General features: G+C 37.3%; 5 protein-coding genes and 1 long non-coding RNA gene across 10 annotated transcripts in view; 3 read left to right on the top strand and 3 right to left on the bottom strand.

Moving 5' to 3' along the window:
* LOC148907206 (uncharacterized) overlaps positions 1–1,129 on the bottom strand; it is a 2,358-nt gene extending 1,229 nt beyond the window's left edge. Inside the window, exon 1 of the mRNA XM_089036268.1 lies at positions 1–1,129. This exon is cut by the window's left edge and continues 1,229 nt beyond it. Coding sequence (XP_088892394.1) covers positions 1–1,007 — 1,007 coding nt within the window. The 5' untranslated portion in view covers positions 1,008–1,129.
* LOC116297805 (uncharacterized) overlaps positions 1–18,599 on the bottom strand; it is a 35,955-nt gene extending 17,356 nt beyond the window's left edge. The window contains exons 1-3 of one of the 3 annotated variants that reach the window (XR_016121053.1): positions 18,491–18,599; positions 18,301–18,385; positions 4,261–4,471 (exon numbers count right to left, since the gene is read on the bottom strand). Coding sequence is in view for 1 of the 3 variants with exons in the window: in XM_031706105.1 (XP_031561965.1) it covers positions 12,016–12,508; positions 18,301–18,365 (558 nt within the window). In the remaining 2 variants the exon portion in view is untranslated. Of the gene's footprint in view, positions 1–4,260; positions 4,472–11,725; positions 12,509–18,300; positions 18,386–18,490 lie in introns of those variants that run through there. The other 2 variants (XM_031706105.1, XR_016121052.1) reach the window with 2 other exon arrangements.
* LOC148907205 (uncharacterized) lies at positions 3,154–6,153 on the top strand. The gene is made up of 4 exons (XR_016121054.1): positions 3,154–3,311; positions 3,392–3,757; positions 3,926–4,014; positions 4,380–6,153. It is a non-coding gene; the product is annotated as an uncharacterized LOC148907205 (long non-coding RNA).
* Positions 6,305–11,219, top strand: LOC116297808 (uncharacterized). 3 transcript variants are annotated; one of them, XM_089036274.1, is made up of 6 exons: positions 6,305–6,652; positions 6,776–7,731; positions 7,819–8,744; positions 9,422–9,668; positions 9,755–10,199; positions 10,589–11,219. In XM_089036274.1, the coding sequence occupies exon 3, from the start codon at positions 7,820–7,822 to the stop codon at positions 8,174–8,176; it is 357 nt and encodes a 118-aa protein (XP_088892400.1). In that variant the 5' UTR covers positions 6,305–6,652; positions 6,776–7,731; position 7,819; the 3' UTR covers positions 8,177–8,744; positions 9,422–9,668; positions 9,755–10,199; positions 10,589–11,219. The 3 variants fall into 3 exon arrangements, with proteins under 3 accessions (XP_088892400.1, XP_088892399.1, XP_088892401.1); XM_089036273.1 differs by having other exon boundaries at positions 9,755–10,426; XM_089036275.1 differs by having other exon boundaries at positions 6,313–6,652; positions 9,755–10,426.
* Positions 12,853–14,303, top strand: LOC148907204 (uncharacterized). Its single transcript, XM_089036271.1, has 3 exons — positions 12,853–13,217; positions 13,324–13,578; positions 13,851–14,303. Exons 1-3 carry the CDS (start codon positions 12,925–12,927, stop codon positions 14,059–14,061), a joined length of 759 nt encoding a protein of 252 aa, XP_088892397.1. The 5' UTR covers positions 12,853–12,924; the 3' UTR covers positions 14,062–14,303.
* Positions 13,764–16,354, bottom strand: LOC148907203 (uncharacterized). Its single transcript, XM_089036272.1, has 4 exons — positions 15,808–16,354; positions 15,364–15,512; positions 15,077–15,277; positions 13,764–14,679 (listed from the first exon to the last, which is right to left on the bottom strand). Exons 1-4 carry the CDS (start codon positions 15,897–15,899, stop codon positions 14,513–14,515), a joined length of 609 nt encoding a protein of 202 aa, XP_088892398.1. The 5' UTR covers positions 15,900–16,354; the 3' UTR covers positions 13,764–14,512.
* Positions 18,600–21,098: the final 2,499 nt, after the last annotated feature.

Here is a 21,098-nt window from a genome sequence, read left to right as displayed (position 1 = left end):
GCTTGCTGGAAACACATTGGCATAGTTTCCCATAGCTGATTTCTGTCTGGCCAGCAAATGAGTGGCGACAAACGAGAATCCATTACAATCAACCACAAAGAAAAAATCCTGGATACTGTTGGTAGAGATACTTGGAAACGGTATGCCAGTTCTTGAAACGGTATATTAAGTCTAAGCTTTATCAGAACCATGACAAATTCCTGAAATTTGCTAAGAGTTTGACTACGCCGAGTGATGCTTGTAGAAACGTGGCCAAAGATAGTCAACAGAATTTCAGTGGAAGGCAATCCAGTATAAAACCGAACTTTATCGTCTGTGTTAAAATAATCTTTAGTTGGAGGCTGATATCCATTTACCGAAAACATATACTCGAACTCCTCAGTTTGAGACATAGAAGATGTAGTCTGGCAGTTTTCGTTTTCAGTCTGGACGAAGACGCTATGGACGCGGCATGAGTTGGTTTGACTTACAGAGCAGGACATGGAATCATCATGATCACAGCTCGAACACAGATTTAAAGCTTGGCCTTCTTCTTCTACAGCTTCTTCAGTAGATGGACCCTCTGCAAAGTCGATATTTTCGAGGGGCAATCCACTAGCATCTAATTGTTGGCGTTTAACAGCAGCCTCATACTCGAGCTGTTCAAGAGACCTCTTTCGTCTTTCCTTTGATCGGGCAGCTCTCGCTTCCACGGCTTCATTATTTACTTGGCGATATTTAGTTTTACCAAGATTCAAGATAGGCACCCAGTCGTTGTTCAATCTATCCCACGCTGCTGCCGGCCTTCCTGACTCGAAATGCCTTCCACAAACTCTCTCGTTTTTCAGAACATTCTTCCATTGTATGTCGTCGCGACTTATCGCCATAATCCATCTTTCTCGTCTCTCTCTGCTCAGTTCTTCAGCTTCTTCTCCTTGTTTATCAACAACAGAAGGTATCCTGAAGAATCCTATAGCCGTATCTTTTCTGCTATTACTTGAACAGCCTACAATAATACAGTGAACCATGACAAAAGTTGCTATACACCCGTGAAATGACGTGGTTCGATACGCTTTGTTTATATATATGCGACACCAACATGGCGGATAGCAACCGTCGTCAAGCAGTTAGTCACGTGAGTGAAAACCAAGAATAAGTTCACAGGGAAGATTCCTGTCGTCCTCCATAGTCTTCGCGGGTATGACAGTCATCTTATTATGCAAGGGTTGGGGAAACTTAAATCAGAAAAAATCACCTGCATCCCTAATAATACTGAAAAGTATATCTCTTTTTCTGTGGGAAACCTAGTCTTTATAGATTCTTTACAATTTTAAAATAGTTTATTGGAAAAACTAGTTGGCAATCTGAGCAGGGAAGGGGATGATAAGTTTTGGGTCCTCAAAAAGTATGTAGAGGACGATAAAGTCACTCTATTATTGCGGAAGGGGGTCTATCCTTATGAGTATATGGATAGTTTCTCAAAATTCGAAGAACTTGTGCTACCTTCGAAGGATCGGTTTTATAGTACTTTAAAGGATGAGCACATAAGTGATGAAGATTACGAACATGCCCAACGTGTGTTTCAATCTTTCCAATGTCGAGCTTTGGTAGACTACCATGATCTCTACTTAAAATCCGATGTTTTACTGCTTGCAGACGTATTTGAGAATTTCAGGGACATCTATCTAGAATAATATGAACTTGACCCCGGTCACTTTTATACGAGTCCTGGATTATCCTGGTTGGCCTTTTTAAAAATGACTGGAGTTGAATTAGAGTTACTCACCGACCCTGACATGTATTTATTTATTGAGGGGTTACGCGAAGGCAATTCTATGATTACCCATAGATATGCCAAAGATAACAACAGATAGTCAGTTGTCTATACACGGAAATGTTGTCAATGTACCAGCTGATGTGAGTTCAACTGTAAACACACTACCAAGAACTATCAATGAATCACAAACCATCCCATTCAAACTGAAACGACGACTAAGTTACAAGCATCATTACCAGTTTCAGAATGTTTGATTGGCAAGAGTGTTAGAAGCAGCAAAATACTTGGTGAAGGCAAGTGATTTCTTTTAAAAAGAACATAGAAATTCAGGAAAACTGGCTAGATAATGTTAATACTGCAGCTTCAGGCACAAGTGAAAGTGATGAATGGGAAGAGTTTTTAAACAAACTACATTCTAGTATCAGTGATCCTGAAATGCATTCAGCTGATCCTTCTGTTTATGCAAACACTGCTAAGACTACACAAGAACCTTATAAACGTCCTGAACAAATAGTCCATGAAACTGTCACTGCCTCCAATATTAATGATAATGATGACAATGATGACTGGTGTGAAGTAGAAGAAAGACCTTCAGGTGTTACAGATACTTTATTACAAGAACCAGATATGACTGAAAATGTTGAAAAGGTACTACGTTTTGCAGCAGGAGAAGGAAACAGACCATTAGGCATATTTATGGACAAAGCCTCTGAATTCTTAGCATTCACAACCATTTACTCCTTACATGCATGCCATGGTGTTTCATGTTCCAGTTTTCATGGATAAATATGGTGGAATTAAAATGTTTTCAGGGCAAGGTGTCGGGGGAAAAAAACAACAAAAAAACAAAAAAAAAAACCAAACGATGTGGCACGGAACAGATAAAGATAAGTATTCGTAAAAAAGAATTTCGATTTCGAATTTTTTTCACCTCAAAATCAGTCTTCAAACTTAGATTTCTGGCGACGCCCAGTTGTGTAGGCCGTGTTTTGGGAGACTGCTAAGCGTAAATTCAAGAACCGAGAAAAGCGATTGTCAAGGATACGAGTAGACAAAGTATTGTAAACATTGACCTTCTAGTGACTTCATTCCTTCAAAAAAACATAAATTTCAATATATAAATCCACAAGATGGCTACGAACCGTTACAGGAGTGATTGCAGCTCTGAAAGCGAGATTTCAAGTGTATATTCAGAGGAAGAGGATGGAGAAATCGAGGACGAATGCCATCAACATGCTGAAACACACGAGTCAGACCATAGCTACCCCAGGTCTGAATCTCCCGAATTGGTAGGGCCATATTATTCTGAACCACTTGCTGATGCGGACTGGCTCAGAGAATATAATGAAGAAATGTCAAAAATCGAGAAAAGAAATTAAGAACTTCAAGATAGATTTGATGGCGTCACGCCGAATAGCGGCTGCAGCAACTGCAAGCAACTCATTTCATTGTATATTTTTTCCAGAAAAATGTGTTCAGCCCTCCTGAAAGTGTGGAAGGTTCGCACAAAGGTTTGCCCGAAGAAGTCGAGAATCAAATTGGAGAAGGCACAAAGGTAGGTTTACTAATAAGTTGTGTCTCAGTACTGCTTGGTTTGTTAATACCTCTTACTAGTGATTTTGTGGTTTTGTTTAGGAAGCCGGAAGCAACGAAGCATTCGATTGCCATATCTGCGGAAAATCGTTCAAGCGTGCCTACCACCTCAAAAGACATGGTCTTGTTCATAAGAAAGAGGAAAAGACACTTTGTGTGATTCTTGTCGAAAAAAGTTCAAATTAAAGCATCATCTAAAAAGACATGAGCAGATCCATCAACTTCGTGATGTGGAACACAAGTACTCGTGCAATCAATGTGGTGAAAAATTCCAGAGTGTACCAATGTTGCGAGTCCATGTAGAGACCGTTCATCCCAAACCCTCCACAAGTGCAACCAAGAGCAAAAATGATTTCCCACAGAAGACCTCAAACACGAGACAGAAAAACGATAAGAATGCTACTGAAGGTATTTATTCCTCATAGTTTAATAACACCAGCTGTGCTTCATTAATCTTTTGTTGTGGTTCTATGGAAAAAATATTCCTGTAGTCTTTATTAAGTATTTTATTTTCTTTCTATCCACATTCTTTGTAGCAGCGGTAAATTAACAAATGAATTTATCAATCCACTTTAGATTATAACATATCCTGGAAAAAATAAAGAGATGCGAAAACATCTTACAATTATGGAGGCTGCTTTGTCTGGTCAAGACTGATGTCACAGGTAATATTTTTTTCTTTAACCAACTTAAGCCAAACCTTATAAGATATTCATAAGATGTATGCAATATCATTCAACCAGGATATCGAAAGTGGGCTATCCCAATACTCCAGTTTCGAGTTCCCTTTTGCTTTGGGTGAGCCTCGATTGTGCGTAAATTATTCAGTACTTAGAACAACACCCGTGGAATTCTAAAGAAATTGTATTATTTATTTGTATACATTTCTAAAATCATTACCACGGGCTGTAGCAATGCTAAAGAATACATTGCATGCAACTGAGGCTAACACTGCAATAGGGAACTCAAAACTGGAGTATTCATCACCATTTCATGTACAATATTTTATATTTTTTTGTTGTTTTCAAAGAGACACCAACATTGATGATGAAAAGCAGAAGTTTGTACAGCCACAGTTAGTAGGAGTGGGAGAGCTGCATGATTTGGATGCTCTTTACATACCTGTGTGAAGGAAGAATATCATGCACTTTCCCCCCATCATGGATGGCATTATTGCACTTCTGGGATCTTTTTATGTTTTTAACATTGTTTATAAGGAGGGAGGGATTATTTTGTCTTTCTTAGAACAAATACTGTTTAAAGTAGGAATACAACAATGTATTGTAATTTCTTAAATGGCTATTGTGAACAATTCATGGCCAAAACAACCCTAAATTTGCTAACGTTTCAGCTCGATGAAAATTTAATTTAGCTCCTATGAATTCCAAAACAGCAAGTCTATCTTTCAAATTAGCACCTTCATTTTCCAAAACAGACTTGTGTGGGTTCGTTTAGCTCCTCCTCTAAGTGCTAATTCAGCCATTAAGACCAGGTCCAATTCAGGCCGTAGCTTGATTGGAAGTCTGAAGGGAGAGAAAATTCTGCTGGCCACTCCATTACTGAAATGGTATTTGGAGCACCGGTTAGAAGTGACAAAGATCTATCAAGTGGTAGAGTTCACTCCTAACCCTTGCTTCAAACTATTTGGTAATGGTGTGTCTGATGCGAGAAGAGCCGGGGATGTTGATCCCAGTAAAGCCATCATCGCAGATACGATGAAACTGTTAAGTTGTTTATGCTTCACAAATTTACATAATACAGTTGATGAATTTTTATTTTCATTCTCAATTACCAGGTTGGAAATAGTAGCTATGGAAAAACCATCACGAACTAGTTGAAGCATCGAGAAGTCAAGTTCTGTGATAATGGAGATGTGTCCATACACATCAACTCCCAAATTTTTTGTCAACTGGACCCCATAGACGAGGATACCTACGAGGTGCAGTCCGCGAAGAAATGAATCAATCTGAATCTTCCCATGCAGATAGGATTCTTTTTTTATCAATACGCTAAATTACGCATGCTAGAATTTTATTATGATTTTTTAGATAAGTATGTGGCTAAGGTCTGATTTTCAGTATTGTGAAATGGATACTGATTCTGCATATATGGCAATTTCTGGTGATAGTGTGGATATTAAGCCAGAGTTGCGAGTGGAATTCAAACCCCACAAAGCTAACTGGTTTCCGAGTACTGATACGCCGTAACAACGCGCTTATGGTAAGAGAACTCCAGGGTTGTTTAAGCCTGAGTTTGAAGGGGAGGGAATCATTGGGTTATGTCCCAAGACGTATTATTGTTTTGGGGCTTACCATAAGTTTAGTTGCAAAGGGATTAACAAGAAGACGAATGACATTAACAAGGACAAGTATTTAAATGTATTATTAAGTAAGCTAAGTGCTTCAGGTATCAACAAGGGTTTAAGGGTAGTGAATAATAGTATGTTGACATACACTCAAGTCCGGGATGGGTTTAGTTATTTTTACCCCAAACATAAAGTGTTGGAAGATGATGAACTGATGTCCGCAGAGAATGTAAAGTACCTACTAACCGTGTGCTTACAAAGTTTGAGTGTGAAATCTGTCATGTCTATGTGTGTGCAGCACCATGTTTCCAAAGGTATCACACTTTACAAGAATACCTTTTTGATGATCCCTCAAGAGAAGGTGCTAAGAGAATGAAAGATGTGAATTGCAGACCAAGAGCTGTACCAGGAAGGCCACCACAAAGAAGATCCAGATAAGAATAAACTAACTTTATTCTGACACTAATGTTTGCAACAAATAGTATTTCCAATGTTAGTTTCTGTCATCGTCAAAATATTTTCAATCATCAAAATATTTGCAATCATTCTATGAAATTAACCTATTCAATTATAAAATGTTATCCAAAAGTATTGTGATGTATAAAGTGACTTGCTGTCACATTTAAGAAATATTTTGGTGAGCTATGACTTGAGAAATCCAGTTGTTGACAATTTTTTACTTTTCCTAATAATTTACAGATTTTTCATATTTTTTCTTTGTGTCTATGTAGTATCTCTACATAAAAAGTGAAGGTAAATTATCTTACCTTTCCAAAAATGTATAGGTTTATGAGGTTTAAATATATAAAAAAAGAAGTTATTCCATAAAAAGCTTTGGTCGTGTTAAAATTAGTGAAAAAACCCCCCTCCCCCCAGTCCCCTAGGGGTTAACATTTGTTCATTGTATTTACTCCTATTTTAGTTGGCCAACATCCCTGAGGAAATGTACAAAGAGTATGATGGACCGATCTTGGGTGATGATGAGACAAGGTTTGCTGGTTAGTTATACTTTATACCTTTTTTATGAGTGTATGTGATAAATAAGAAGATTAAGATTTGTGTACATTTTCCACATTATTACTATATTCAATCCTTCTCATTATTATTATTCCACTTTGCAGGATAACATTGAACTGCAGGGTAGTGGACCTGTCGATCATGAGAGTGCCTTAGACGATAGTGTCATCACCATCAAGTACAAACCCAATAAGAGAGAAAAACATAATTTATTACTGACACTACAAGGTAAAAAAAAGACGATCATGAAGCAATTGAAGAAACAGTTAAAAAAACATCGTGGGATCAAGTGGTTCATTTGTGTTCAAGTAAAATGGTGAAATCGAGTCCTGATGGAGAAGATCAGTATCCCACGCCTCATTTGCGTTCCACCTGTGTTACCACAACAAATGACACATAAGATTCCTGTGGTGCTGCATAACCTCCGTAGGTATGGCTCGGTAGATTGACAGCAGAAAAGATCAGTTGTATTCCCAACAACACGGAGAAACATATTTCCTTCTCGGAAGGAAATTTAGTGTTTATCGATTCCTTGCAGTTCCTGAACAGTTCCTTGGAACGCCTGGACAATAATTTAAGTAAGGAAGGAGTGGGTAAATTTAAAACCTTTAAAAATATGTAAAGATTGATAAAGTACCTTTGCTGTTGCGCAAAGGTGTGTACCCCTACGTCTTCATAGACGATGCGCAGAGTGTGTTTACCACCTTTCAGTTGCATAACCTGGGAGAATACCACGACTTGTACTTAAAGTCAAACGTGTTACTACTGGCAGATGTCTTTGAAAATTTTCGCAATATTTGTCTGTAGTACTACGAACTGGACCTTGCCCACTATTACATGAGTCCAGGATTGGCTTGGTCTGCTCGTCTCAAGATGACCGATGTGGAACTAGAGTTGCTCACAGACCCTGACATGTACTTGTTCGTGGAGGAGGGACTTCGTGCTGGCATTTCTATGATCAGCTATCGTTATGCCAAAGCCTAAAACCCCTACATCCCTGGCTATGACCCAACTCAGGACAACAACTACATCATGTACCTTGATGCCAACAACTTGTTCGGTAAGCCAGATATTGCTCTCACAATATTGCATAATATAAATTCTAACAGTAGTGTTAATGATGTTTTTGTTTTTGTTGTTATTGTAGGATGGGCGATGAGTCAGCCACTCCCCACCCACGACTTTGCTTGGCTGTCTGGCTGCTTGGTGTGGCGGATGACAGTGAAGAGGGGTATAGATTGGAAGTGGATCTGGAGTACCCACAGGAACTTCATGATATGCATAGTGATTACCCCCTAGAACCTGAGAAAATGAAAGTGACCTCCGACATGATTTCCCCCGACTGTCAACAACTAAATGAAGACTTGAATGTGGGTGGGGTACCAGTACCCAAACTGGTGCCTAATCTCAACAACAAGACAAAGTACGTTCTTCACTACCGCAACCACAAGTTGGGTGGGGTAAAAGTATCCAAACTGGTGCACAACATCAACTATGATGAATGAGGAATGAGGTTGACAAAGATTCACGGTGTGTTAGGATTTGATCAGTCTCCCTGGCTAAAACAATATGTTGACTTCACACAGAAAAGAGAAAGAATGCACGTAATGATTTTGAAAATGACTTTTTAAAATTGATGAAAAATTCTGTGTTTGGCAAGACCTTGGAGAACTTGCGAAAGCGTGTCAACGTGTCAACTGGTGAACACGGAAAAACAACTCAAGAACCTAACAGCATCACCATTGTTCAACTACTTCAGAATCTTTGATGAAAACTTGGTGGCAGTCAACATGAAAAAACCTTCTCTATACTTAGATATACCCATATTTATCAGATACACAATTCTTGAATCCTCCAAAACCCTGATGTATGACTTTCACTACAACTACATCAAACAAAAATGTGGTAACCAGTCCACCCTCCCGTAAGAAAGTGCTTGGTAAGATGAAAGACGAAACCCATGGCTTACCCATCAAAGAGTTTGTGGGTCTAAGACCGAAAATGTTCTCTCTTCTTTATGCTGAGGATGGACGTGAGGTTGAAAAGAAAACCACCAAAGGAATTTCTAAACAGGTAACGAAGCGGGATATCAGACATGCCCACTACAGAGATTGTTTGCTTAAGCGAAAAAGAACCATGGCTAACATGAAACAAATACGTAGTTATAAACATCAAGTCTTTACCATTAACTTAAACAAGGTGGGTCTTTCCCCTTAATACACTATTAAGTTTATAAATATTGTACATTTAAGTCTTGTTGAGACCACAGGAAACCAAAACCACCACAGGAGCAGCCTCAGAAAAAATCGTTTAAGTAAAAAATAGTTTATTATTACATCATCTCCACTTTTGATTGTGATGACGTAATGGATAGAAATAGTATATGCGTACCTTTTTAGGGGGAACAGATTGAGCATTTAGCACCACAGTGATACCAGTGTACGCAAGTTGTTAACCAAGGGCTTCAGACATGAGAGTTGGAAAACTATAGAATTTATGCACAAACTATAGAATTTATGCACAACCTTATGAACGTAGTGTACGAGTGCATATTAGAAAATTTTCACACAAAGACCAACTCAGACTGGTGTTGCGCTTACTCTAATCGAATGGTAGGAGTTTGTTTGGGCAACGAGATTGATAGCGATTAACATGTTTGTGTTATTCAAGAGTTCTTTATTCGGGTGTTATGATAAGTAAGTTTTAGCTATCATGGTATTTATGATTTGTCTTGTTTTTTTTCCTTCCAGAAATATACACATAACACGGTGATGGAGGAAGCAATGAATATTATTTCCAAACATATGCTCTTGCTTCAAATCAATGTTGATTTGCTTCAATTGTTTCACCCCCATGCGTTGAAAGCAATGTGAATTCACTTTGTGTCCACCTGGATACAGCTCACCCTTGACCCTCCACGAGTGGAACCAAGAGGAAAAATGACTCTCCACCAAAGAAAAAAATTAACGAGACAAAAAAAGGACAATGCTTCTGAAGGTATTTATTCCTCATATTTTAATAACACCAGCTGTGCTTCATTAATTCATTGTTGCGGTTCTAAGAAATCTTTCTCTGTTTTTAAGGTATTAGCGAACAACGACAAACAACTAACTGGCCAGCTGAACCTTCCATTATGCCACCCACTCTGGTCTTGAATGTGGATGAAGCCATGAGACATCTACCGTAGAAACTGGTGCCAAATTATAACAGGATTTAGCCAAAGCAACCGAGTACAGGACTGGTATAACTTCAGAATTGACAGACTAAATACTGAAGACCTTGTCCAGCAAGTAGACAGCATCTTCCAAGACCAGACCACCGTGTTCCAGTTCAATGTGTCCTTTTGGATTAATTCTCCGAAACAATGAGACAGGTGAACTCCAGTATTACCACGCCACAATAATACCCGAGCCGTTCCTGATATCCAATGCCCAAGATTTACAACAAGTGCACAAAGCTTTAAGAAACTTGGACATCTTGGAATGGATCTGACAAAAAAGACCCAACAGCAAATGGATGGTCAGCTGGGTAATGAATGTTTGCTCTTTTGTTACCAAGCTAAGGGATCATCCCATCGGTCGTTTTTTATTGTTGCCCCTACACATTCTCAAGAACAATGCCATTGTGGATTTGGACTGCAACTAGAATACCAGTCGTCCCTATAAAGACAACTTGTGCTTTTCCAGGGGTTTGGCCTTCCATTACGGCTGCCATGCAAAAAATGTGGCGCAGGATACGAAATATTACTTTGAGACGTTAGTATTTCATCATTGAATAAGTGAAAACATTGTGAAAAGACACGACTTGAATAACCGCTAATTAGCTGTAATTAATAGTCTTTTGTTATTATTTTTTTCCAAAACATTTTAGAAAAAGGTTAAGTTTATCAAACTCATAGATTTTTTTTTCCTTCTTAGATTTCGCGAGTCCTATCCTACTCATCGATTCCTTGGAATCCAGCTGAAAAACCTTCCTAAACGAGTGAATGTCAAGTTGATTAACACAGAGAAACAACTCAAGAAACTAGCAGCATCACCACTGTTTGACTACTTCTGCATTTTTGATGAGAACCTAGTGGCGGTGAACATGAACAAACCTTCCCTTTACTTGAACCAGCCTTCATACACCCTGATGTACGACTTTCATTACAACTACATCAAACAGAAATATGGTAAACAGGCCACCCTCCTATTCACTGACACAGATTCCTTGTGTTATAGAATCAAGGCAGAAGACATTTACCAGGAAATGTATCAAGACATAAACCTGTTTGATTCCTCAGAATACAGCAGAGACCGCTTTTTATACAGTAAGAGGAACAAGAAAGTCCTGGGGAAGATGAAAGATGATGGATGAAAAAACTATGTAGCTGTAAACACCAATTTTATACTATCAATATGAACAAAATAGGACTTAGTCCTTATGATGACAAGTACCATATATTAGAAGATGGCGTAACCACCTTAGCTTATGGTCATGCAAGGATTCCTTTTACAAACTTAGACGCAGTGTAACGCCATTGGTACACTACGCTTTTACCTTTAGTTTATATTTGAGCATAAATTTTTGATTTGATATTTACTTTTATATTGTCTCTCAGAGAATTATTGTAATTTTATATATATCTAGGTTTATTTGATTAAGGATTAAACGCCCATAGCAAAAATCAATGTTTGTAATCTGATACATGTAACGATAGTGGGATTCCTGTGTTAGAGATGGGATCCCTGTGGGAATTGGGTGCCTTTGTGTAGTCCGCCATGTTTGTAGTTATCCAAGATTAAACACCCGTTTAGAGGCCCAAATAGTGTTTACTCATTATACAGCATAACGTAACAATACATTTACATATAAGATATGATTTGTATGACCAAATTAAAGGCCGTCAAGATTTCAATGGGTAAAAATGTGACTAGACCTTGCTCTTTTCTCTGTATGGAATCAAGCCCTTTCATTGTGTTTTGTTCCGCTGCCCTCTCAAGTGAGCTGGTGCCATCACACAAAGACTTATGAATACACTATATTATAAATATACTCATTATTTATTGTCACTGATTCGAGATATGAATGATTAATGTTAAATAAAAAAATTTAGCAAACTTAATAGCAGGTGAAGAAAAAATCACCTCCTCATTGCTGCTTTGCACAACTTTTGTCAAAGGTGAGTCACTGCTTACAATGCTAAACCAAGGGTGGAGGGTCCTTAACTCCATGACTTGTGGCCAGGAGCATACCACAGGGTGAGCACGCCGTAGACATTGGGCAATGAAATAGATTATCATGAAGAAAATGATGAAAGATAGGGTCCCAACCACTGAGTAGATGTAGACGAGGTTGGGTGTTGTCAAGAAACTAGATCTTCTTGGGGATGGCCTCGGGCTTCCTGGGGTGATAAAGGGTGGTACAGAATGGGTCTTTGTAGTAGTTGGGCTTGCTGTGGTGGTTGAGTGTGGTACAGAATGAGTCTTTGTAGTAGTTGGGTTTCCTGTGGGTTTAGAGGGTGGTACAGAATGGGTCTTTGTAGTAGCTGGGTTTCCTGTGGTGGTCGAGGGTGGTACAGAATGAGTCTTTGTAGTAGTTGGGTTTCCTGTGGTTGTTGAGGGTGGTACAGAATGAGTCTTTGTAGTAATTGGGCTTCCTGTGGTTGTTGAGAATACTGAATGGGTTTTTGTATTAGCTGGGCTTCATGTGGTGGTTGAGGGTGGTACAGAATGAGTCTTTGTAGTAATTGGGCTTCCTGTTGTTGTAGAGAATACTGAATGGGTCTTTGTAGTAGCTGGGCTTCATGTGGTGGTTGAGGTAGGTTACAGAATGGTTTTTCGTAGTAGATGGGCTTCCTGTGTGGTTGTAGAATGATGACCAGTTGGAGTAATGCAGTTCGAGGAAATGATCAAAGTTGGTATATTGGCAAAGGAGGAGCAGGTTTTCTTATCAAGTTCAGTAGCTTTAAAGTGTATATCAGGTCTAGAATTTTTTACGGTTTTGGCATCTCTAGATGATATAAATAAATATTCCAAAAAAAATTTTTCGATTTCGAATTTTTTTCACCTAGAAATCAGCCTTCAAAGTTAGATTTCTGGCGACGCCCAGTCGTGTTGGCCGTGTTTTAGGAGACTGGTAACTAGTGACGTAAATTCGAGAACCGAGAAAAGCGATTGTCAAGGATACGAGTAGACAAAGTATTGTAAACATTGACCCGTTAGTGACTTTCATTCCTTCAAAAAACATAAATTTCAATATATAATTTCACAAGATGGCTACGAACTATTACGGGAGTGATTGCAGCTCTGAAAGCGAGATTTCAAGTATATATTCAGAGGAAGAGGATGGAGAAATAGAGGACGAATGCCATCAACATGCTGAAACACACGAGTCAGATGATAGCTACCCCAGGTCTGAATCTCACGAATTGGTAGGACCATATTCTTCAGAACCACTTGCTGATGCGGACTGGCTCAGTGAATATAACGAAGAAATTTCAAAGATCGAGAAGAGAAATGAAAAGCTTCAAGAAAGATTTGATGGCGTCACGCCGAATAGCGCTTGGTACGTAACTATCAAGATCTAGCTACAAGCTCACTCTTTTTGCAAAATATTTAGTTTCGTTTTGATTTTTTTACTAACTCGCAAATCTAAACGTTTCCTCTTTTAGGTGTAGATGCGGTCATTGCAAGAAAGACTTACTTCAAAAACCTCAAGAGTGTAATTGCTGTCACGAAATAGAGGGTTGTCTCGAGTCACTGAAGTCTTCCGAAGTGCTCGAAGAATTGGAAGTACCTCCCATTTGTGTGACCTTACATCCAGGGTTTGAGCCTGTTTGTTTAAATCGCTGGTCCCTACGTTCATCATGTGCCAAGTACCGCACTATCGACGGATATAAGTATAGACAAACTGGCAGTGAAGAAGAGTGAGTAAATCCTTTTTTTTCTTCTAAGCTTAGTTTTAATTACATGGGCCCAGAACAAGTAAGATAACTATGACTAATGTTTTCTTCCTTATTTTCTTATATCTTTTACTGTTCACGTGCTTTACAAGTCATACCATGCCGTTTTAAAGTATTACTTATTTCCATGATAATGATGTAAATAGCAATTGTAACTGACAGTTGTTTATTTCAAGAATATATTCTTGTTTGTTTGATAAGTTTATATACTAACAAATTATCATTTCATATTTTAGGCTTCTCCGTGCAACAGCTTACAGGGAATTCACCCAATTGGTTCATGGTTATCAAGGAGGAGGATCCAAGAGAATCCCACTGCCTGCTTGTGCTTGTCATGGTTATCAAGGAGGAGGATCCAAGAGAATCCCACTGCCTGCTTGTGCATACCACTCGATAAGAAAACAGTTTCCTAGCACCGATTTTTGTGGATACGAAGATAACGAGTGATACATATTATATTATAAACAGAACATTGCATTAGAGTGATTTTACTCGAAGCATGAAAAAAATTGCACTACATAGTAGTAGATATTCACTGTTTTCTTTTGTTTTACTTCGACTCTCCTCACTAATTATACAACTTTGTATCATGGGTCTAATAGAAATGACTCAAATTGCCTTTATGAGGGTTGTTTTGTATTTGTCACTTTGTATTGCACTTACAACTATAATAAAAAATTATAAAATAATTAATTGTAAAAAGTATTACAAAATGATACATTTCTACATATTAATATAAGAGTGAAGTCACTAAACCAGTGAAATGGATAGTAGACTAATACACCTTAGCACTGAGACTAATGCCATTGTTTTCTTTTGCATCTATTTGACTATTACACCTTAACAAGTAATTTCTATTTCACGGGTTTAGTAACTTCACTCTAAAAGCAAGAGAGTATTAACTGCTTTTCTGGTTTTTAGGGCAGTCTTTCACATTCTTGTGTCCTTTCATGGGATTCTTGCAATGAGTGCAATGAGGGATTGATTTCTCTATCCTGCCTTCTCCAATCTTCTTTGTTTTCTTAATTTCGGCAGCTTTGGCTTCTTGTTCAAGTACCTGTGATACTGATAAAAGTAATGCACAAATTAGCATGAAGTGAATAGTTGATGACAAAATTGTTAGTTTATATTATACTTCTATTATGTTATGACTGTTAGATTATTCAACATATTAGAAATAAACCTTCATGACTTAGACACAACAGTCTAATTATGAAGAAAGATCTATAGTGAAAGCACTGAATAAGGACTTGGTGATATTTGAACACTGAAACAGAGTGCAGTCAGTATAACCAGTGAAATAGTACAAAATCTAAATAGTAGTAATAATTAGCACAAATTCATTTGTTTTCTTTTGTTTGGTTAGCACTATTCAGTGCTATTCAGCTAAGCAAATTTCACAGGTATGATGATGGCACTCTTCAAACTTAGAAACATCAATGGGAAATAACATCCTACTCACATGGTGTTGTGGGTGGTACATTGTCTACAACCATACTCTTTCTTTTTTCCTTTTTTTCCAAAGCCACAGTTTTACTTTCTTTTACCAGCATCGTGTTCATTGATGGTGGGGTCATTTCTTTTAATTCTTTCTGTGCCTCTCTTAACATGTCTTCTTTCTGCAATGCTTCGAGAAAAGTGATGTATATCTCTTCCACATACCCTATTGATAAAAGATAAACAATAACATGTATACAAGTATTTTTTGACTTTTTGTTAAATCAGATGTGCCGAAATAGCAATTCTTACCATAATCTGGTTTTATTCTCACATCTCTTACAGTAGCCTCCCCATTTTTAAACTTCGGATAAATAAATCTCACTTGGTCTGATCCATCTGGCTTCTTTTTTGTCTCTCTAATGATATTGTAGTTGAAGTGGCTTACAGCAAGTATTTGTCTTGGAAGGAAAGAAAACAAAGAGAATGATTATAACAAATTATTATTCTTATTATTCGAATATCTTAAGTTTGATTTCATTTGTTTCTTTATTTTGCATATTGCAATTCAAGTTTTTGCAAGAATGCAAATATTTAGTCATGCATTTATGTCTTATTTCTTGATAGCTTTTATATGAGAATAATACTATGATTATAATATTAGAAAAATCTATATAGTAAACAAACGATAGTGCTACAGTTGGGGCATATAGTCCAATATGTGTGACATTTTTTTATTATCAATCGACGACTTACCTTTCGGCGATTTCTTTGAGAATTGTTGGCTTCAGCTGAACTAGTCGATGGAACTGGGTAAAGTTTTGGGTATGACACAATTCCGGTCTCATCCCTTACTAAGTGTGCCAGCTTTCTGTCGTCTTCTCCGAAAGAGTAACGCTGACTGTAGTCCTCTGGAGAAAAGTGCTCCGAGCATATTGCCGAAGTCGCCGTAGGCGTCCATTTTGCTCGTCTTTTCAACACAAAATCGACCCATCTTTTCCTTCTAGCCTTTGCTATTGGTCGGTCATCATTAAAATAAGGGATCGTATGAAGTTTTATGCCTTTCTTCGTTATATTTGAACACCCTCCAACCACGCACCTACTAGGCATATTTACAATACTTCGAAAGGCCGATCTAAACTGTGTCACCGAATTTACGTCACAGAAAAACTAGTGCCAGTCCATTAGCGTCTCCCAAAACACGGCCAACACGACTGGGCGTCGCCAGAAATCTAACTTTGAAGGCTGATTTCGAGGTGAAAAAAATTCGAAATCGAAAAATTTTTTTTGGAATATTTATTTATATCATCTAGAGATGCCAAAACCGTAAAAAAATTCTAGACCTGATATACACTTTAAGTTAGGGAGGTTCAATATGATAGCTGGAACATCCATTTGTGAAATAGCATTTACACTAAAAGAGAGACTTGTATAGATGTGTCTTTTTGATAGGCTTTCGAAATCCAGTACTGCCTTGCAAATCTTTGCAAATCTGTACTAGTGAAGGGTACCAAGTAATTGAGAGTGAAGTAGGAGTTATAAATAATGATTGAATCAAATCCTCTCCTTCGAACATTCTTATACTCTGAGTTTAAACATCCACTGGGCCATTGTTGTACAAGAGAAAAAAGAATCAGAGTCCAGTTTGCCAAGAAGCATGATACCATATTATGGCACAACCACAGTGAAGCTTAATTGAAAGTTTAAAAGTTAGCCACACAGTTACTGAAGTGGTACTTTGAGCATGACTCAGATAAGTGACAGCTAAAAACAATTTTGCCAGTCATAATCACTTATCTTGGTCATTTATGCTTGATCGGTTAAAACTTTTATGCAACATTATGCATTCACACATTGGCTAAAGTCAAAACACACCATTTAAAAACCATTAAAACTACTGCTTGAAAACCACGAATTGTCAAGGCTAGTTACAATCACGTTGTAAATACTACCAAATGCCTTACTGTATTTAAATTATAAGCCCTCTTGACTGTTTAATTATTTCTGAGGTATGTTTAAAGATGGATATTTTAGTTTTCATATGCTTATTTTATTTTCAAACAATAATTAAATATTTAAAAAGACAGCTCATACATTTCCAACATGATTGCAATGATTAACATAAATATTAAATATTGGCCTAATAGACCCTCTAAATTATTTTGCAAGACAAGAAGTAATATTCAAAAGAAATGCTAGAAATTCTATCGATTAAAGTTGTGGCTTATTTCGTATTATCATGTCAACTTCTAAAACTAATTAATAATCAAACAGAATAAAGAAAAGAAATAAGCTTAAACAAACAAAAAAATCACTAGCGTGAAGAAGGTTTGAAAAACAAAGAAAATTACTAGCGTGAAGGTTTGAAAATGTGTCTATAATTACCATAAACTTCGACTACTAATGCTTTGAATTTGTTTAAGAATTATCAATAGTTTTAGAAGCCACATCAAGCACTGATAAAATACTTGATAAGCTTATTTTTGTATGACTCGATGGATTGGAGGATTCGATTGGAGAAATCAAGGTTTATGAGCCTATTACTCAGTGTTGAATAATAAAAGCAAAGCAGAAATCTAATGAGTGTTCAATAATATGTTTCTAAAATGCCCTTGATAGCTTGGCTTGAAGCGTGAGAAATTAAAAAGGATCCCTTGCCTTAATATCCGTAAAAAGAACTAGACGTTCTTGTATATTTTGGACACTTTTGTCTAGCAAGTAAGAGCTTGTTAGATAATTTTTCTTATCTTGCTTTGTCATCGGCACGAAACAAAATGATTCCTTTCCTCGGTTTCTGGCTTTCATGTGAGTATTACAGACATCCCAGCCACTTTTTAGACAAATTTGATAGGAAATATAGGCTGTGCAAGTTCTAAATATAGGAAAATATAGGATTTTTTCCCAAAAATATATGCACTTTATAGGAGCTAAAATAGCTTTTCGGTGGCGTAACCAGGGATCGGGAGGGTGCACAGGCAATGATTTGCAGAACTAAAAAGCCATAAAAACAACAAAAAAAAAAAACACCAGAATTAAAAAAAAAAAGGGGGCTATTTATTTCCTTCGCCAAATATGCTAAACAGTGTATAATATAAATGAGTCACTCAGAAGTTGTCCTATTTATAGGAAATATAGGAGGTTTTCTTTAAATATAGGCTCTTTATAGGATCCTATACAAATTATAGGAAATATAGGATATATAGGAGGTCTGGGATGCCTGGTATTAAAGCAACACACTATAGACCTTACCTTATTTCTCTGAGGGATTTTGCTTGGTTTGATCGAAGCACGAACTTCGTACTTGAAAATGCCATGTGTTTGCCGCCATTTTCTCCTAAAACAGAATCTTAAATAAATCAACTACGACTACACTATAACGGTTTCTACGGGTTATATGCTTAGTAAGTATACTTCGTTATCTGATGTAAACTTCAAATACCTCTATTTCAAAGACTCCAAACAACAACTTTCGACCAAAAGCCAACGCTGAAACCAACACCCAAAATCAACTCCATACCGGAGTGCATCAGATCGAGCACGTCTTTGTTTGTATAATCACACCAGCAAAGCATCATGGCATGGTACCACAGGTAGACCAATCAACTTTTGTAGCGATCAAGTATGCCTTTGGTTCTTTGGTGGAAAGCACAACGAGGTGCACATTGAATATTTTTCTATATTGCTATTCTATAAAATAAATTTTAAAAGCTTGCAGAATCAATTCAGTCTGATTAAAAACCTACCAGCTGGTCCTTGTTGATCATTGTTGGAATGGATGAATGATTCCTGAATCAAACAAAAAGTTAAACAATGCCATTTCACGACATCTTTTTTAATTCAAATTTACCAAGTTTCATGAAAACAAAAGAGATTTTTCTTTCAAAAGCTGACAAAGCTCTGTCGAAAGGTACAAGAGTATCAAAGGTAAATTTCATTAACACCGAAATTTGTTTGTTTATTCATTCAGTGTTACACAACACGAACCGGCCAGATTGGGGTTTTCTAACTTTTTGTTCTAATAAAATGTTTTGCTCTTTTGAATTTGTTTGGAATAATATAAGTCTTGTTTCTGTTTGACTCAGTGTTCTTCGATTTCACGTTACGTCATCGCGACTATGTTGGTACCACTTAACAAAAGATTTCTCATTAGCATCCATTGTTAACGGTATCACAATGGGCGCCAGGTTTTTTTCTTTTAAATCTCTTGGGAATGCCTGCAAAGACCCATCAATTTCAAATGACGAAACATGCAGGCTACGAGCATGGACGACCTTTGTTTATCACACTTGAGTTAACTCTTTTGTATTAGAAAGAAAAACATATGCAGTGTGGAGTCCATGTTGTGTTTGCGGCTAAGGGACAAGTATAATTTTAATATGATAGAATAATGGACCATTTGATAATTGAGAGGGACTTGCAGGAATTTATGATGCGAGATTATTATTTTTTTCGCAAACCCCTGCACGCAATTTGTTTTTGTGTTTGCGATTTTTTTTGTGATTGAAGTACGCACTTGCTGGATTTTGGGGGGGGGGGGGGGGGGTACGCATCCCCACCTCAGTTATGGTCTGTCCTTATTAAACTGGGGATTAACTTCAACAGTATTAGTTGATTCTATCTTGACAATGAGTAAATTCAAAATTCAATTTTAAATTCAATGAGTAAGCTTTCATGTTTGGGTGCGAGTTTATTTTAGATCGAAGAATTACTGAAATCATGAGTCACTGGTGTTAACCGTTCGCAAAGAGGGTAACCCTGCCAGTAGGGTGATCCTTCTAGCCGAGGCAAAGTAAAATATCTCGTGTAAACGGTCGAGGTGAATTTACAAAGAAGTAATAGAAAAGTTAGCTCGCCCAGCTCGGGGAACGCGTATCCATTAACAGGGGCTACTTTTCTACATGCAAACGGCCCCTTAGCCTCTCATCATGTTTTCATCTCATACAAGAACTTCTTGTCCTTCTTCAGTTTAATATGAATATTAGCGAAAGAAATAAGTATCGAAGTCTCAATGAATTCATCTTCAGGTAATGATATGAGTGTTTCTGTAGATTTTTTTAGCACATTATTATGTAAATTCTAGCTAATTTGTGTATTCTTTTAATCATTGCATTTTGCATCTATTATTGGTATTGATTTGTCCAAGGCATTTGACAGCTTGCCACATGACTTACTTCTAGCTAAACTTGCTGCTTATGGTTTATCCTTTAATAGTTGTTCACTTATAGGGAATTATCTTACCGATCGTTTTCAGAGAGTTAAATTGGGTGACCAGTTTTCTGATTGGAGCCCACTTATCAGAGGAATTCCTCAAGGGTCTGTATTAGGCCCTCTCCTCTTCAATATTTTCCTCAATGATTTGTTATTATCTGAGCTTCAGTCTAAGGTTAGTTCATATGCTGATGATACCCAGATCTTTGATGTTAGTAATGATGTTTCTCTACTACATAGGCATCTGCAGTCTGATCTTCTCACTGCTCATTCGTGGTTCTGCTCCAACGGCCTCATGATGAATCCTGATAAATGTACTACCATGTGGCTAGGCAAGAGCAAGGGCATAAACACACCTTGTTTTTCCATTGGTAGTGAGGTGGTCAGTCTTGCAGATGATGTCAAGTTACTAGGTGTAACTATCGATAGAGATTTAAAATTCAGCAAACACATTACAGAGATAGCACGGAAGGTTGGCAAGCAAATTCAAGTCTTACAAAGACATAAGAAACTAATTAATACTGATGCCAAAGTCAAATTATATAATGCCTATTTTTTACCTCATTTAGATTATTGTTCTATTGTATGGCATCATTGCGGGAGAGGTAATTCAACCAAATTAGAAAAACTTAATGAACGCGCTTTGCGTTTTATTTATAATGATCATAAAAGCACATATGAGGAATTATTGTTGCGTATTAATCATCCTACTTTGTATAATAGGAGAATGCACAATATTTTAATATTAGTATTTAAGGCTCTGCACGGACTGGTTCCTGAATATATTTCTAAGTTATTTAAACTACGTAATTGTAGCATTAATTTACGGGGTGATAACA

This window comes from Actinia tenebrosa, unplaced genomic scaffold, assembly GCF_029948245.1.
Source record: "Actinia tenebrosa isolate PJP-AT-01 unplaced genomic scaffold, QUT_ActTen_1.0 PGA_scaffold4__44_contigs__length_22323623, whole genome shotgun sequence".
NCBI lineage: Eukaryota > Metazoa > Cnidaria > Anthozoa > Actiniaria > Actiniidae > Actinia > Actinia tenebrosa.
Note: the sequence above shows the minus strand (reverse complement) of the source record. Positions and strands in the feature narration are given on the sequence as shown.